Source organism: Festucalex cinctus, chromosome 10, assembly GCF_051991245.1.
Source record: "Festucalex cinctus isolate MCC-2025b chromosome 10, RoL_Fcin_1.0, whole genome shotgun sequence".
NCBI classification, from domain to species: Eukaryota; Metazoa; Chordata; class Actinopteri; order Syngnathiformes; family Syngnathidae; genus Festucalex; species Festucalex cinctus.
The window spans coordinates 19,622,430-19,641,315 of NC_135420.1; the positions used below are offsets into that span (position 1 = coordinate 19,622,430).

An 18,886-nucleotide genomic window follows, 5' to 3' on the forward strand; every position below is an offset into this window, starting at 1 on the left:
AATATGCTACTATGTTATTTTTATGACTATTTTAACCTCATAAAATAAAATGCTCGCGCAAATCAGTGCGGTATTATCGTGGACAGCATGAGCCGGGCTGCATCCCGCACCGCATCCTGCGCACATAAACCCTCAGGAGAGAACTTTCTTTCCAAATGTAAGGTCAGCAGGTTGACTGCAGTGTGAAATATTCATTGAAAAGTGTCTGGAAGGAAGCAGTTGGGCGTTTTTTACTTACTCCAGCACCATTTACAGTGTATATACTGTCTCACTTCCTCAGGGAATCTTAACGGTAGCTAAAGATTGTGGAGGGGGGGGGGGGTATCATGCATAATGACTCCCTTGTTAGCTGAGCTGTCGATGATGGCTTGATATGACATTTGACAGCGAGCTCCCAATTCGCCATCAGAGCATTACTCCCCGCGTCGTTTCATCCCAGATATGTAAAATGAAGGTCAAATTCTAATTGAAAGTTGGGAGACAAATATGCTAACGAGCCTTTTGGAGCCTCTGGAAAACAACATCACGCTGAGATGTAGAGATGCTGAGGCCCAAATGCCATTCATTACCCGAAATGCCAGTCTGGCAACTGCGCTGCGCTCTTAAGACCTCTCGGATCTACTTTGGATGGGAGAATTCCCAGCGTGCTATTTGGAATATCATCTGGATGTTAATACAGTACTATGCAGTGGTTTTCAAACGATTTACGCCAAGTACCAACTAAAAAAAATGTGTCACTCCAAGTACCGTCATAATGAGCAACGTTAAACTACACTTTCGTAGTAGACTCAAGTGTCCATATACAATGTAACAGAAACACTTTTGGATGTACTCAATTACTTCTTAAAATTCTTCAAATTTTCTTTTGTAATATCACCATTAGGGATGTAACGATATCCAAACATCACGATACGATATTATCATGATATGAATGTCACGATACGATAATTATCACGATATTGTGGGGGCGTTGGCGATATTTAAAAAAGATCACAATATTGTAAAAAAGAGAGCTCATACTAAAATAAATAAATAAATAAATAATATTGTGCTTTTGTACATAACGGGAATGCATATAAACCACCTACAATCTCTAATAACAATATTGAGGCACTTGAAGTAATGCAAGCACACATTGATCGCTTCACAAGCAAATTAGGTTCCCCTTCATCTGACAATTAGCACAGATTTTAAACATAGAAGGCCAAAACATCCCTAATGAAAATTAAATTGCACAAATAAACTAGCCACTAGCGGGTGCTAGAACTGCACAAATGGAAATCAACCTGACTTTTTTAACAGATGTGTTCCTTTTAAATGTTGTGAACATGACGACGACGATATTGTGGCAGTTTTAATATCGCGATATCACGATATTGCACTTATCGTGACATCCCTAATCACCATCAGCAATCTCTCCGCAAATCCAGCAATTAAAGATGTTCACCAAACCCCATCAGGTGAAACGTTGACTTTGCACCTGACCAAATATATCAGGTGAGTACAATAACATGGTATGTACTATGTAATAATCATCATGCTACAATTCAGCCCGTTCAAGTTGGTGCAGCCCGTCGATGCGACAGGCTCATTTGCACCAAGCCTCTCATGTGAGTTGGCCTCAACATCAAGGCTGTGCAACTTCTCTGATATGTGTGATGTCACACGCGGTAAGACTCTCGCGTTGGCGCGGTATCAAGATCCATGCTCGTACTGTCAGAAAGTAAAAAAAAAAAAAAAAAAAAGGCTTTCCAAGTAAGCGGCGGTCATTAATCGAGCATTTCGAAAATCCAATCTTACAAGTATTGTTCAAATAAGAAAACTTATTTTTCTCTAAAATATACAACTTTTATTTCTTGAAAAACACAATTTTATAATGAGTATGACTCTCTTTTTTGGAAGATTGCGACTTTATTCTGGCAGTACAGTTTTCCCGTCTTTTTGGCGTGACTCAAAAACTACTTTGCAATCCCACAATGACCCATTCATGATAGCACACAGTGATTTTAGCAATTTCCGCAAAATGTTGTTTTTTTTATAAACACTTGCAAGTGGTGACCTAAGGCGATATCATCATCATGATAGTATTACTAATAATAAGCGGTTCAGAAAATGAATGGATATCGAACATAATTAAGCGTATTGGTGATGCACAAACGCAAGAGGTGAGGCAATTTTTTTGCCTTTACGACAACACAAGCACCCCCTGCAGCATCCCTGCTGTGTATTGAGCTGTTTTGTTGCAACGATTTGGGCCACAGCACGTGATGTTCCCTCCATTGACTGTCTCCATTCATTCGGCACTAGACGACAAAATAAATACAATGCAGTCATCAAAAAATAAGTCTTTTTTTATTGACCATTCAGAATTTATCAGAATTGTCACATTTATGTCCTGCAGAGCAAATCGACACAAGCCTCATTTGCGTTCTCACGTGAAACATTGTTGCCCACGAGGGTAACCTAGTAACCGTAACGACATTTTGCTGCGCCTCTTTGTGGGATATATTTGTGGATAATTCGAGTGGGGTGATTGCCATTCAGAGGTGATTTTCTTGCTGGTCTTTGTACAAAAAATAAATAAAATCATACGTTGTTGTATCAGGATGTCAAAAGTGTGTGCTTTGTGATGGTTAGCCGTCATTCCATTTCATTCACAATAGGTGACAATTGACACATCAGGCCTGGCGAAAAATTTGATATTTTAAAGTCGCCATACATGATAACAGAAAAATGGCTCCGTAGCGCCACCTACATAGGTTTAACGGATCCCTGTCCCGCTACGATTGTCCTACGGTTACGAAAATTGTGTGGCACTTGTAGCACATCCAGATGAACAAAAAAAGTCTTTAATAGTTGTACCCTAAACCAGGAAGTGAGCGGTCATATTTTAACGAACTCCTCCTACATAATTTATCCAACTGTCTTAAACTTGGTGTGTTTCGTCTAAAGATGTTTAAGATGCAAAGTTATCGAAAGTTTTTTATTTTGTCGCACATTGTTGCCGTAGTGATGCATTGTTTGCCAAAATAAATGCTGCTTTTTTTTGAGAGTCTAAACGTGTGAAAACTGATTAAACTTTGCACACACAGACCTGTCATGAACGTGAGGATTTTAGAGATTTCTCATGCAATTTGCAATAAATGGCTCAATAGCGCCCTCTAGACATGTTTATGAAGCTTTTCCGATTTTATGATTCAGCTAGATTTGTGAAAATTAGAGCAGATACCTTTCAGCTTAAGACCTACAAAAAAGCAGAAAACAGAAAGTCCGCCATTTTGACTTTATTTTGGGAATTAAATATAATTTTTGGCCTTTTTATGAAAATTTGCACACACAAGGCATGGCAAAAACATTTACAATTTAGACGGTCCTTGTCCTATGAGACCCAACGTGACGTGCAATTACCCCAACGTGGCCCGGGTTGCGAGGGCCCTTTATAGCTGCTCGCATCTCTATTTTTTTTTTTTTTTTTTTTTTTTTTTTTACCAATCAATCAATGACATCGTTCATCAAAAATGTTACATTTTTGACACAGTTGTCTTTACACAACTGGCATTTTTTTGTTACAGCGCCATCTGCTGGATCTGACGGCAACAGTTATGCCTTGTGCTTCTTTGAGCGGATCTGGACAGATTTTATGGCCAGTTGTCATTCACTTCTGCATCAAAACATTCCGAGTTAATACCCAGCCTCCACTGTGCACCGTAGCAAAGCTTCACTCTCCCATAAGAGTCCACCCACAGTGGCATTTTTGTGCGCCCCAGTTTTTCTCGGGTCTCTTCATGAATAGGTGAGTTGCTACGATCTGTTTCCGCCATGGAGGAATGGGTTTTTGGCCTGTAATTGGCTTCTGTCAGTCGGGAGCTGGTGCTGCAGCTCCACTTCGCCACATTTCAAAGCAAAGTCGACTTGATGAGACTTTCATCTGCTGCACCCAATTTCCTTGGTCTACCAGTGAATTCCCGCTCGACCTTTTTCCTGCTGCTTCCGCAGATGAGGAGGAACTTCTAAAGCTTGATACAGCGGCCATATATACAGTGGAGTTACGGTCACATTAACCAAGATTAAATGAAGATGTATACATATAATAGAGCTGTCAAATGATTACATTTTCAAATCAGATTAATCACGTCTTAGATTATTAATTAATCATGATCAATTGCTTAATTAAAAAGTCATTGTTATCAACATTTTTTTTTTGCCCGCCAAATTTAAAGAGCATCTGCTATGTGTTAATTTTTCCACATGTTATGGACGTCTTCATAAATTTTTATCCACTGCACACGCTCATCATTCTCTTTTTTCTAATCAGTTAATTACTTGCATAAATTAAATTGGAAAAAAATACCATGTATGAAGAAATTATATATATATATATATATACATATATATATATATATATATATACACACACACAAAAAAATCTTTTTTTCCCTCTCATCTCGTAAGATTATGACTTTTTGTCTGGAAAACATGCAACTTTATTCATGTTACATTACTATTTTAATTTAAAAAAATATTTAACTCTTCATCTAAAAAAAAAAACCCAACATTTTTTCAAAATATACAACTGAATTTGTAATATTATCACTTCTCTAGAGTAATAATTTAAAAAAAAAAAAATATTTACATTAAAAATGTACTTTTTCCTGCTAAATATTCCAATTTATTCTTGAAAAGATACAATGAAAATTGAATTTCATAGTGTTTGTTTTTCTTCATCCCACCACTAAAATCTGTTCTGGGACCAAATAAAAAAGTAACATTATAACAATTGCAACTGTCATGCATTCTAAAAAGAGAATTGTTGAACCAATTTAAGATTACAAATTGAATTGTTGACCAATTTAAGTGAACATATTAAATGTCCTCTCTCAGTGTAGTCTACGTGTTTGTTGATCATCCTTTTTGAAATGGACCCCTGGTCATGGAATACTCTGTAAACGAAAGATAGCAGGACTGGGAAACTCACACTTCATTGACATGCTGCTGTTTTGGTCAGCAACGTAATTGGCTCATTAGTGAACAATAGTGCGTAAATAGACTATTCAAAGGACGCTGTTGAATAAACCCTTCACATTTTTGAAGTCACTGCTATGTAAATGTAGCCACAGACACTGAAAAATGGTCCAGAGTTCCATTCACACTGAGGCTACAATTCATCCAAAGTAGTGCAGCACATCAAATAGCAAATCACTCTGTGCGTGGATGGGAAAAAAAAAAAAAAAAAAAACTAAATTGCCAACGCGTGTGATGTCGCCAGTCCCGCAAGGCACACTTTATACACGTCAAACAAAAATTGCACAAACAATTCAAAAATACAGCCGGAACACGCCGACCCACAAAGCCGTGCAGATGAGGAAAATGTGCCGAGTTGCTCGCAAATTGCTGCCGCTCTGAAGGCCTGTCGGGCTGACGATCAAATATCTAGGTTGCAAACGTTCATTCAGCATAAGCAAAAAGTGCACCTGCTAAATATTAAATTCAAGCTCCAATTGCAGGGAAAGAGTTGACAACACAGCAGTTTTTTTGGATCACCTTTTTTAACATTATTATCTATACAATAGTATAGATTTAATGATCTGTCGCAATGGTGTAATTCATCCAACCAACCTTTTAATTTCTCCATTACATTAATGACATCAATTAGTACATTTTCTGTGGGCTTATTAGTCATGTTGGCTTATTAGTCATGATCAAGGTGTATTTCCCCTCATCTGTGCAGTATTGTTTCTGCGTATCTGGAAATCCAATCAGGCCTTTGAAATTAGTTCTCTTCACATTTTGAGCTCTTTCCGTCCACAATTATTGATTGCCACATTGTGTGTCGCAGAGGATGCTCCCAGGCGAGCGGCGCACAGAAACAAATATCTGCCAGTGGGAGTAACAGTTGGAGGTAAACTGTCCTTCCCGGTAGTTGTCAATAGCAACTCTCATGATGAAATACAAGCAACTTGTCCCGGTGTGAAACTGAAACCGGAAGAAAATTGCACAAAAATAAACACATGCTGCTGAAAAGAATTTCATGAACACTCGATCTCAAAGTTGAAAGAATTGAAGATTTCATTTGAAATTTTTCATCATTAAAAACAGAACTGCATACAAACTCTCAGTGTCAAAATCATCATGAACCTACAGGGGACACATGGCACAAAGAAGCAGATCCTGGTGTACTGGCCAGTCTCATGCTATCGCTTCCAGGCTGTTGGCACCGTGCTGGGAGACAGAGCCAACATTTTGGCATGATGATGTGCTATCCAGGAGGAGCTGTTCTACTTGAGCAACATCTTTGGCCAGTCCTCCTTCCAATCCTCCTTCCACAAAGGAGCGGATAGTCATCTTGCTTGGGGCTTATTGCCATGTATAGCCTCCTCCAACTATCCTGATGTACTGATCTGTCTCAAGGTTATTTTAGTTCATAAAAACTAACAAAAAAAACAAAAAAAAAAACGAAAAAACATTTTTGCTAACCACATAAAATAAAAACAAAAATGCTTTTTTGTAAGAAAAAAGAATAAAAACCCACTTTAATTAGAGCTAAAATGTCCTTTGTTTTAGTCTTTTGTAATTAACTCATTGACTGCCATTGACGGAAAAAGACGTCAAATAATGCATTTTTGCTGGGCTGGCAGTGAATGTGTGAAACACAATGTGCCAATATATTTTGTGATTATATTGCAGCATCCTTTTTTGCTTTTTGCTTTTTTTAAGGCAAATTTTGCTTAAAAATACGTCAATTTTGGTTGCATCTCATCTTAACTCATTGACTGCCATTGACGGAAAAAGACGTCAAATAATGCATTTTTGCTGGGCTGGCAGTGAATGTGTTAATTTAATACATGAGTTTTAGTTGTTGACTATAAATGAGATTTTAAGTATATTCATTTCGATATTAACCGGAATAAGGATTTTTGAAAGTGTGTCACACAAAAGTGGTGTCATGTAGCAGCAGCCAATAGAAAAGCACCTTCAGACGACGTCTCCCCTACAAAACAATTTTGCATTCTTGACTTTTGGCTCCAAGGGCTCAGCGCGCCTGCTTGTTCATTTATTAACTCAGTCGAAATGCAAAGCTAGGTAACAAATGCGTTGTTTTTTGGGGGGGTTTTCCATTTTACCATGGAGTTTTTTTGTTTTTTAGAGGAAAATTAATATTGAAACTAACTAAAACTAAGAATTTTTAAATAACTAAAACTAATAAAAACCTGGGAAGTAACGATATCCAAACATCACGATACGATATTATCAAGATATGACGGTCCCGATATTGTGGGGGGCTTGGCAATTTTTAAAAAGGTCACAATATTGTAAAAAAAAAAAAAAAAAGACAGCTCATACCAAAAACTTTTGTACATAACAGCAATGCATGTAAACCACCTACTATCTCTAATAATAACAATATTGAGGCGCTTACTTGTTAATGCACGCACACATTGAGTTCCTCCACATATTGACTCGCTTCACAAGCATATTACGTTCCCCTTCATCTGACAATTAGCACAGATTTGTAAACATAGAAGGCCAAAACATTCCTAATGAAAATTAAATTGCACTAATAAACTAGCCACCAGAGGGTGCTAGAACTGCACAAATGGAAATCAACCTGACTTTTTTTTTTTTTAACAGATGTGTTCCCTTTAAATGTTGTGAACATGACGACAATATTGTGGCAGTATTAATATCCCGATATCACAACACGATACGCCCTTATTGTTACATCCCTAATAAAAACTAACCGAACCACCCTCAAAACTAATTAAAAGAAACACAATTTTAAGTCTGAGGACAGTAGAGCTCACTTGAAAAATCATTTCTTTGTGTGCCTATGTGCATCAATAGAAAAAAAACTCATCCGCCCTACATTTATATGTATTCATATAAAAGGCAGTCATTTTGTTCCATCATCTTTTATTTTCAAATGGGAAACCAAGAAGTCAGGGGAGGAAATGCCTTGTAGCACACTGACATGCTGTTCAGAGAGCTGTCGGGCTGCTATTTAAGAGGCGCACAGTGATAAAATTGTTATCGCCTTTTGCGATGATTCTATCTGTTTTGTCTCCACGTCTATTTTCTGATAACCAATGCTGAAAATGGACTGAGCACACCATTAAGTACAAGGGAAATTCACTTTACGGGACCTGATAACAATGTTGAATAAAATGGCTTCATATTCTCAGCACAGGCGACGATGCATTATGTGCAATGTCTGCAATGTTTTAGTGTTTTACTTTTGATTTGTTTGTTTTATGTGAATGGATTCCCATTTTATTTTATTTTTTTCTGTCAGTGTTTGCTTGTTTCTCTGATGGCCTCAAACAACACCTTTTCGGCCATATTTTCATGCCCAGTGTCAGTACATGGGTGCATAAATTGATTCCATGATGTGCTTTGATTTTGGTGATATCAAGAGAGCCGCCGCATGCTCCCAATTTTAGGAAAGCTATAGAAGCAAATTGTCCACTTTCAAATCAAAGCATGTCTTCATTGATCCCAGGCACACGTCTTCAGAAAATGTAATCTGTTTATAGCTTCTGTTTTCTTTTCTTTTGTTTGTTTTTAAAGAAGAAGAAGAAGAAGAAGAAGAAGGATTCACTATGTATATAATGAAGCACAAAATCAGAGACCAACTTGGAGCACAAGCCCCACTTGGGAGCGTCTACAAAGAGGAGAATGCGAGTGCGGAAGTTGAGTGACTACACGCAAGCATGACCTTTCAAAAAACTGGGTCAGTGGAATGTGATGGATGTTTGCAGGTTGACTGTCAGTAAACACAGAGTAGCATGACACCCAAAACCCCTTTCAGCGCTGACAAGGTGTGTCTTAAAAGCTGCAGCAGCACTGCCGAGCAGGATGCTTGAGTGTGGGGCGTATTACATCAATGGACGTTTCGCTCAAGGAAATGTGAGAATGCAGTCGAATCCTGCAAAATTCATGAATGTCTATTTGTGGGTTTGCATTTCCACTTTCTCACACTCGCAAATCAGGACGAAGGTTGATTGATATATTATTCATTCTTCGGCTTGAGAGCTTCAGATACATGACAACTTTGAATGTCAAGGCAAGGTCAAATATTCCATTCACAAAAAACATCATTTTTTTTTTCGATTGGTCAAAAATCACTGGCTCACGTGAAGGGCTCCTGATTAAGTAGCTCCTCATGGACACTCGTGACTGATTACAGAGATGAAAGTCATTAATGCCACTGACGTCAGCAGGTGGCATTTGTGAAAACTGGCAGGCATCAACAAAGTCAATAGGGAAAATAGAAGAAACTATCGAGCATAGCAAAAAATCACAAGCGTGTGTGCCGTGTTTATGAATCAGATCAAACATACGCAATATGTCACATTATGAGCTTTTAATTAGATTGTTTTTGCTGTTCATTTCCTCTTTTTAATTGAGAGGTAATTCTTGGAAAATTCCGGCTACTTTGACATAAAATTAAGAATTGGATTTAAATAGAATTGCATCTTTTTTACTCTTGTAAAAATTACACTTTTTATCAACATAATTTTTGACTCTTTCTTATCATAGCAGGATTTAATTGTTAAAATATTATGATTATACCTTAATAATATTACAACAATCAAATCCAACTTTAGTACCACAATATTACAACTTCATTCTTGTAATTTTTCTTCCTCATAGCATTAAAACTTTATTCTTATTATTGCAAGATTACAACTTTTCTCTCATACTTAATGACTTATTCTTGTAGTATTGTCACTATATTCTTATTATATTGCTAATCTTTATTCTTGTAATATTACAACTTGATTCCTGTCATGTCCAAAGTTGAGAAAAAATGGATTATAGTTTTACATTATTCCTGTAGTTTCGCATATTTTGTTCCTCCATTCTCCTTATTTTTTCAACGTGATCCTCATAGAGAATATTTGTAAATATCATATGCCATGCATCCATCACATCCATTTTCTTAACTGCTTATTCCTCACAAGGGTTGCGGGGGTGCTGGAGCCTTTCACAGCCGGCTATGGGCAGTATAGGCAGGGTACACCCTGAACTGGTTGCCAACCAATTGCAGATATCATATGTCATTACACATAATTTGTCCACAGGCCATGATTTGCAGAAAAAAAAGCACCCCTTGAAAATCATGTCATTCCAATTCATTGTTAATTACTCAGGCTGAGTTGCCTGACATTTGTCACTGGCAATTATTCTGCATGCTACGGACAAGCACATCTGGTGTGGGGGACATCAAATAATCATCATGAACTCATTCCTGTTTTCTTCAAGCCTTTAGCACTGTCACTTTCACACCGTTGAAGGCAATGCATCTAAAAGCCTTCAGAAAAAGAAAGAAAGAAAAAAAAACAATAACCATGTTTCACTGCATTGTATGTCTTATGAAAGTTTTGTGTAGAGACACAAACTAAATCCCATGGACTATTTTATCATTCCTATGACCCTAGTTAGAGCAATATAGAAAATAAATGGACAGATTATTTTTACTTATTATTAGCATGCCATAATGTGCTTGTTTTATCGCCATAACTACTATATTATTCGCTTCGGTTTCCTTTATTGAATGGCAGACTGTGGCCTTGAGTCATTGAACGCGCAAGAGGACATTTCTGCAGTGTGACATATAATGAAAAGCTTGTTTTTCTTGCATTTCTTCCCCATGTAGTCATCCAGCAAACATCAAATAAAATGATTAATTGGTATAATTAATATCACATATGATCATAAATACACACAATAATATGCAACAAAAAGCAGCATTGCATATTAATGGCAGTCAATAATAAATCTTATACTAAATTGACATAATTTTAATTTTTTATTTGATTTTTTTTTTTGAAGAAAGCATCTCATATATACCAGCAGCCAAACAACAGCGCAAATGCATGAATAAACAACAAATGATCATCGCCAAAAAAAATAAATAATCCAATACGTTTGCTTTCTTCATGGTAATATTATATCTGTATAAAGTCCTAATAATATAAATAACATATTATGGTAATATTGTATCTGTATAATGTCCTAATAATATAAATATTTGTAAAACTGATGTACAGTATATTACATAAAGATAGTCTGTATTATTTAGAGTACAGTATATTTCAATAACAATTACATACCTACAATGGTAATGTGTAGAATAAAGTAACTTTTCAGGCAACAAGCAAGATGATATAAATCACTTTTGTGGCTTGTGAGGTTTTATATTTACAGCAAGTCCACCATCTACTGGACAAAACAATTCATTGCCAGTCTTGACATGAAGCGAGAAGAGGCTCGGTGCGCCTGCGCTGGAGCGTGATGACGTGAGCAATCTGACGCACGGCTTATAAAACAAATTCCTCTGACGTCAGCGTTCTCTTCCCTGCCTAGGCCCTCGTGTGGTGGGCAGTGTAATACTTGCTGTCGGCTTTTCTTCCACCGAGCGAATCCAAAACCATCCGTCAAAATGGTAAGTCGATTCCGTTTTCGTGAGTTATTGCGAATTATGTAAACCGGCGCAGTGTTCTCACCGTTAATATTACCGCGTTGAGAGATTTTTTTTTTTTTAATGTACTTGCGAGCGATAATGACATCGATTATTCACCGATGAATAATGGCAACCATTTTGTCATAATTGCCCCCATTTGAAGGCCAAGCAGTCTCAAAGCTTGCCAACTTGATCTGTTGTAATATTCTATATGAAAAGCGTTGTGCTTCCCGGCTGTGTCGCGTTCTTGTGTTTTAGGCCTGTAAAATTCGAGCGGCGGCTTGCTAGCGTACCGGCACTTGAGCATTTTATGTCGATTCTTTGTGCAATGACACAAACGGCCCAAACAGCTGATGGTAATAAACGCCAAGCTGTCTTCAGCCGAGTTCCATCTATCGTGGCCGGTCGACGCGCTTGTCGGCCGAGTTGGCAGCTGTTGTGGCTCGGTTTGAGAAGCCGCCGGCCTTTTATCATCCCCACCAGTAGGTTGCGACGTTTAATCGGAATGCTAATGCTAACGCGTAGCATTGTGTCAAAGTCTGTACACGTGGCCTATCGCCGACATTTGATACCGAGTGTCAAATGTTTGCATCTAGCGCCCCGTATTTCAAGTGTAAACACAAGGCATGTGAGGTCTTAAGTATCTCGTTGAGGAAATGCACATTTGACGACTTGGCATGGTGAATTCACAACGCCCTGACTCAAAAAAAAAAAATGCGTCAGACGTATTTTTTTCCCTCCCCTCCCTGCTGGTGATGTGGCTTCATCTTCACTACAGTGTTTAAAAATGAATGGAGAATGGCACATCTCTTGAGCTTTATACAGGGAGAATGAGACAAGTGGATGAAAATCAGTCTTTGCAAAACCAGACAAACACGAAGAAATGTAAACTAGTGATCGATAATCACTACGGACTTTTTTGGGACACATTCTGATAAAGTCAAACAAACGCTACCTCTTAACATAACGTGTCAAGTTTTGCCAACATTTATTTTTTTAAGTGTGTGCTGTATATGCTTATTATAAGGAGAACTATTTTTTTTTTTGTGTACAGGGGATTATTTATTTATTTTTTAAGTGTTATCAAAACTCATTATGGACAATAACATTTTATTCATGATTGCACTTCATACTGTACACAGTGTGTCTACTTGGGCCACATCTGTAAAGCATTGGTAATAATTGTTCCATGTCTGCGTACACATTCTAACCAGTTCTTGTCATTGCAGGTGAACTTTACAATCGACCAGATCCGTGCCATCATGGACAAGAAGGCCAACATCCGTAACATGTCCGTGATTGCGCACGTTGATCACGGAAAGTCCACCCTGACCGACTCCCTCGTGTCAAAGGCCGGTATCATCGCCTCGGCCCGCGCCGGGGAGACCCGTTTCACCGACACGCGAAAGGACGAACAAGACCGTTGCATCACCATCAAATCTACGTAAGCATTGTTGTTGAGTTGGGTTTTTCTTTCCGTTCCTACAAATTTCTTTTAATTAAGCTGTGTGTGACATTGACTATGAAGTCCAATGTTGAGCAGAATCCAGTACATGACTGTGACTTGCCTTTTCTAATTTTAAAAACAATTTAACTGTTGCCACAATAAAGCCTTTGACTGGACGGACAATGTTGCAAGGCAATTTTTGTCAGCCACTGTGAGGTAAAACCGCACCCTTTGCAAGATGCCTAAAAGACAGGTAATGGAAAACAGGTTGGTGTTTGTAGACAGTGCAAGAAACTATTCGGCTACGCTCACACAAACACAACAGGCAAATGCAACTTCTTTTTTTTTTTTTTTTTTTTCCGCCATTCTTAGTGGCTTAATTCAGGTGCCCCTTCTGACCTGGGTCACTCATATATATAGTCCTATATTTATACCTGAATTTTGCAATGCAAACATCGTAGGAACAGCCTATGTATCATCAATTCTTAATTCCTGGGGGTTGTGCTGAGACACTACTGGCAATCATCCAGGAAACTGAAATGTTTTGTGTAACCCTGTTAACTTTAAATTTGACTTTAATTGAAACATGAAGCTTAAAGTGGGTGTTTGTGATGCTAATAGTCATGTGGACGGTTCATTTATTACGCATTTCAATGGTGGGATGTCATCTTTATTAAACGTCTTCATGAAGTGAGATCTAAAACCTCGTGTTTCCTCAAATCCTCCCACATCACTCTGCTGTAGCTATGAAATGATAAAAAGATGAGCCTTCTACACTCATTGACCAAATTTACTTCCTTAACCACTACGTTGTGATCTCGTCCTTCTTTTGCACATGGAGGTCATTTGGGGACACATTTAGTTCACACACAAGACAAACTGTGGTCAAAATTATCTAATATGGGCAATTGCACACAAATGCATTTATTAGACCTGCAGTCTGAGCGAAGTTTTGGTTTTATATTCAAGGCCGAGTTTGCAGCCAGCCCGTCGTAAGTCAAAGTGCTGTTATATCACACTTGTAGTTATATCACCAACACTCATTTAAAAAAAAATAAATAAAGCAGCTAAAATAACTTCTTTTGGTGCTCACTGATCTGTAGTTTAGCAGATTTCTCTTGTGGTGTCAAAAATGCTGCCCATTTGACCCTTGGTGACATTTTTTTCTGGTCAACTTTGATTGCACAAACTATATGTCTTTGAACCTGCCACTTTTACAGCGCCATCTCCATGTTCTACGAGTTATCCGAGAATGACATGGCCTTCATCAAGCAGTCCAAGGATGGCTCTGGCTTCTTGATCAACCTGATCGACTCTCCCGGACACGTTGACTTCTCATCTGAAGTGACGGCTGCTCTCCGTGTCACTGACGGAGCCCTGGTGGTTGTTGACTGCGTTTCTGGTAAGCATAACGACATCCAAGGTGGGAGCAACTGGGGATGTTATGATATCCAAAAGCCATGATACGGTAATTATCACGATATTGTGGGGATGGTGGCGAATAAAAAGTCATATATATAATTATTATTATTATTTTTATTTTTATTTTTTTTTAAGAACTTGTGGGTTGGAGCACAATATGGTTTTTGTACGTAAATGCATTTTAATATCTCTATTGCTGTTAGCATTGCATCTCTAGAAGCGCCATGCATCCCTGTTGATGGTTTGACAATGTTCAAAAATATTTAACGTTGTTTGTAATTGTCTGTCCATGCAAGGTGTGTGTGTCCAAACCGAAACCGTGCTCCGTCAGGCCATCTGTGAGCGCATCAAGCCTGTCCTGATGATGAACAAAATGGACCGTGCCTTGTTGGAGCTGCAGCTCGAGGCTGAGGAACTGTACAAAACTTTCCAGTGTATCATCGAGAACGTCAATGTCATCATCTCAACTTACGGTGAAGAAGATGGACCCATGGGCAATATCCAGGTGTGAGGCCCTTGTTTTTTTTTTTTGTTTTTTGTTTTTTAAACTTGTTTCTCTGTAGGCTGAAGCGCGTATCATGTCACCTTTTTGACAAATTAGCACAAATTGTAATGGATAGAACGGGATCATCCAATTTTTCATTTTTGCACAGTTGTGAACTTTCAATAAAATTGTTCATTTACTTAAAGCACTTCATGTTTGTTAAATACAAATTTATGTTTTAATTTGCCAACTTGCAGATTGATCCAGTCATTGGCACTGTTGGCTTTGGCTCTGGCCTCCACGGATGGGCTTTCACTCTCAAGCAGTTTGCGGAGATGTATGTAGCAAAGTTTGCTGCCAAGGGCAACACCGAGATGACGGCTGCTGAGCGTGCCAAGAAGGTGGAAGACATGATGAAGAAGCTGTGGGGTGACAAGTAAAGACCCAAATTACTTTTTAGATCACTTTAACAGCCTGGCCGTACCAATGTGGCATATTTTGTATTGCTTTACAATAATGCTAAACTATGTGTAGTATCATATATGTGCATATCCAACTCCACAGATGTTCATGTTCTCAACGGTGAATATTCAGTAAATGTAGTCAAAGGCAGGAAAGCCATTTGTGGACTGAGTGTATGCTTTTCTTTTGTAGGTACTTTGACGCAGCAAATGGCAAATTTTCCAAGTCTGCAAATGGAGCTGACGGCAACCCTTTACCTCGCAGCTTCGTCAATCTTATCCTTGATCCCATCTTCAAGGTAAAGTTGAATTGTGCAGTTAATGAGGCCAAACTGCACGTCAGTGCTAATGCCTGCAAGTGATGACTGAATTAACATTCTTCACTTTGACCTGATATTTAGTTGTGATGATTGTCTTGTGTCTGAGCAGGGCACAGAATGTCAATGTGTCAAGATTTTTCCTTTCAATGTTCTGATATGATGTGTGCTCCGCCCTACCCCAGGTGTTTGACGCCATCATGAACTTCAGGAAGGAGGAGACCAGCAAGCTGATCCAGAAGCTGGATATCAAGTTGGATTCCGAGGACAAGGATAAAGAAGGCAAGCCCCTGCTGAAGGCCGTAATGCGCCGCTGGCTGCCAGCCGGAGAGGCCCTCCTTCAGATGATCACCATCCACCTTCCTTCTCCTGTCACTGCCCAAAAGTACCGTTGCGAGCTCCTCTATGAAGGACCTGATGATGATGATGCCGCCATTGGTATGATGATAAAGTCCATTGTGTAATGTAACAATTATGATTGCTTTTTTTTTTCTCTCCCTGATTGTCCAACTGATCTTTTCTTTCAGGCATCAAGAATTGTGACTCCAAGGCGCCTTTAATGATGTACATTTCTAAGATGGTACCCACCAGTGACAAGGGACGCTTCTATGCCTTTGGCCGTGTCTTCTCTGGAACAGTTTCTACTGGTCTTAAAGTACGCATCATGGGACCAAACTACACCCCTGGAAAGAAAGAAGACCTCTACTTGAAACCTATCCAAAGGTCAGTTTTTGAATGTGACCTGACTGTTGTTGGATCACTGTCGTTCAAGCATTAATTTGTCCCCTCCTTCCTCCCAGGACCATTCTGATGATGGGTCGCTACACTGAGCCCATTGAAGACGTGCCCTGTGGTAACATTGTGGGTCTGGTCGGTGTGGATCAATTCCTGGTCAAGACCGGCACAATCACCACCTTTGACCAGGCGCACAACATGAAAGTGATGAAGTTCAGCGTCAGCCCTGTGGTGAGAGTCGCCGTGGAAGCCAAAAACCCGGCCGACCTCCCCAAGTTGGTGGAGGGCTTGAAGCGTCTGTCCAAGTCTGATCCCATGGTGCAGTGCATCATTGAGGAGTCTGGAGAGCACATTGTTGCTGGAGCCGGAGAGCTGCATCTGGAGATCTGCCTCAAGGATCTCGAAGAAGACCATGCTTGCATTCCTCTCAAGGTGACTTGGTTGAAACACTTATAATGCTTACCATCAGAGGGGAGATTAAAGTTACCCTCCTGGTGCTTTGTGCAATGTCATCCCATCACTAGCAAGTCAACTGACAACAGCTTGTAACACTGGCACTCCATTTCCAAATCCTAAATCTTATCTGGTGTCTTTTTCTTTCTAGAAATCTGAGCCTGTAGTGTCCTACAGGGAGACAGTCAGCGCCGAGTCCTCAGTCACGTGTCTGTCCAAGTCCCCAAACAAGCACAACCGTCTGTTCATGAGGGCACGGCCCTTGGAGGAAGGCTTGGCCGAGGACATTGAGAAGGGAGACGTCACCGCTCGTCAGGAGATGAAGGCTCGTGCCCGCTACCTTGCAGATAAGTACGACTGGGAAGCCACAGACTGCAAGAAGATCTGGTGCTTTGGACCTGATGGAACTGGGCCCAACCTGCTGGTGGATGTGACCAAGGGTGTGCAGTACCTCAATGAGATCAAGGACAGCGTTGTAGCTGGCTTCCAGTGGGCTGTCAAGGAGGTATGAAACGCAATTTGTTGAGTCGGCATTGATCAAAACGTATATGAATTGGTGATGATCTTGATTATTGTCTTTAGGGCGTCCTCTGTGAAGAGAATATGCGTGCGGTTCGCTTTGATATCCATGATGTCACCCTGCATACGGATGCTATCCATCGCGGTGGTGGCCAGATTATGCCCACCACTCGCCGAGTTCTGTATGCATGCGAGCTCACAGCTGAGCCCAGATTGATGGAGCCTGTCTATTTGGTGGAAATCCAGGTATGGCTTTCATTTACATTTGGTGCCAATTTGGTGATTTGATGACGGCAACTTGAACTAATATTCCATGTACATTTGTGTAGTGTCCTGAGATTGCAATGGGAGGAATCTATGGTGTGTTGACAAGGAGGCGTGGTCACGTGTTTGAGGAGGCCAGTGTCCTTGGTACACCTATGCGTGTTATCAAGGCCTACCTGCCTGTCATGGAGTCATTCGGTAAGTGTTTCAGCAAAGTAGCCAAAAACCTACCCGGAGCCTTGGCTTGTCCCTATTTTATTTATTTATTTTTATTTATTATTTAAAAAAAATATATATATATATATATTTTTTTTTTTAATCCGCGGCTCCGTTTGCAGGTTTCACAGCTGACCTTCGCTCCAACACTGGTGGCCAGGCCTTCCCCCAGTGTGTCTTTGACCACTGGCAGATCCTCCCTGGAAACCCATTAGAAGCCACTACCAAACCTGGTATTGTGATCACTGAAACACGTAAACGTAAGGGTCTCAAAGAAGGTGTCCCAGCCTTGGACAACTACCTGGACAAATTGTAAAAGTCTGGACCACTATTTGCTTATTGCCTCATTCCTCCCCACACATGTAATCTTCACTGTGGGACCGGACTGTACAGAACACAGTGAGCACCAAGGTTTGCCAAAAGGATTGACAATATAAATGATAAACTTAACAAAAAATTGTAAACAAATAAAAGGAAATAAAACCTATGTTGATGTGTTTGTTTTCCAACTCAAGTCACTTGATCTCACATCCTGTCCTGTATAGTTTGCAATATTTACAAACTCAATACATGTTTCTCTTGATACAATTGTCTCCATATAAAGTTTGCTGCAGACTAGATGTAACTAGATGAGCCTATGTAACTGTTAATTCAATGTTAATAATGCACATATACTGAAAGCAATTTGCTGTTTAATTTGAATTTTTTTTTTTTTTTAACCATACTTGCAAAAAAATTCAAAGTACCAACCTACCAAATTTAAAGCTGATGGCCGAAATAGACGTTGTAGTTTTGTTGTCACAAATGGCATTCAAATTTACACGACTCTAAAATTCCTTGAATTAAATTGAATGGGTAGATGTACACTGGTAGTTTAATGTATGAGTTGCAATGCTTCATTTCCACTGCGTATTGTATTTCTTTTGCCTTTGACGAGGATACAAACCAGGCATATTCCTCCAGAAGTCAAACATTTTGTCACATTTTCAAATCAAAATACAGTGATCATCACAAATGAAATGACTGATGCAAAGTCCGATCATGAATTTCAATGACAGCGTCCTTTCTACCTAGGAAACCTGTTGCATTTGAGGACAGCAGGAA

At 39.3% G+C, this 18,886-nt stretch overlaps 1 protein-coding gene and 1 non-coding gene across 2 annotated transcripts; both read left to right on the forward strand.

The window, feature by feature from the left end:
- Positions 1 to 11,286: 11,286 nt before the first annotated feature.
- Positions 11,287 to 18,269, forward strand: LOC144026825 (elongation factor 2b-like). The gene is made up of 13 exons (XM_077533847.1): positions 11,287 to 11,446; positions 12,694 to 12,908; positions 14,132 to 14,313; positions 14,630 to 14,838; positions 15,075 to 15,253; positions 15,472 to 15,577; positions 15,781 to 16,033; positions 16,123 to 16,318; positions 16,396 to 16,762; positions 16,935 to 17,288; positions 17,366 to 17,548; positions 17,632 to 17,764; positions 17,905 to 18,269. Exons 1-13 carry the CDS (start codon positions 11,444 to 11,446, stop codon positions 18,096 to 18,098), a joined length of 2,574 nt encoding a protein of 857 aa, XP_077389973.1. The 5' UTR covers positions 11,287 to 11,443; the 3' UTR covers positions 18,099 to 18,269.
- Positions 15,633 to 15,705, forward strand: LOC144029208 (small nucleolar RNA SNORD37). Its single transcript, XR_013286788.1, has one exon. It is a non-coding gene; the product is annotated as a small nucleolar RNA SNORD37 (small nucleolar RNA).
- Positions 18,270 to 18,886: the final 617 nt, after the last annotated feature.

Coding starts and splice junctions, on each gene's coding strand:
- LOC144026825 (XM_077533847.1), top strand. Junction 14,314..14,629: donor GGTTGTTGACTGCGTTTCTG/GTAAGCATAACG, acceptor TGTCCATGCAAG/GTGTGTGTGTCCAAACCGAA. Junction 14,839..15,074: donor GACCCATGGGCAATATCCAG/GTGTGAGGCCCT, acceptor GCCAACTTGCAG/ATTGATCCAGTCATTGGCAC.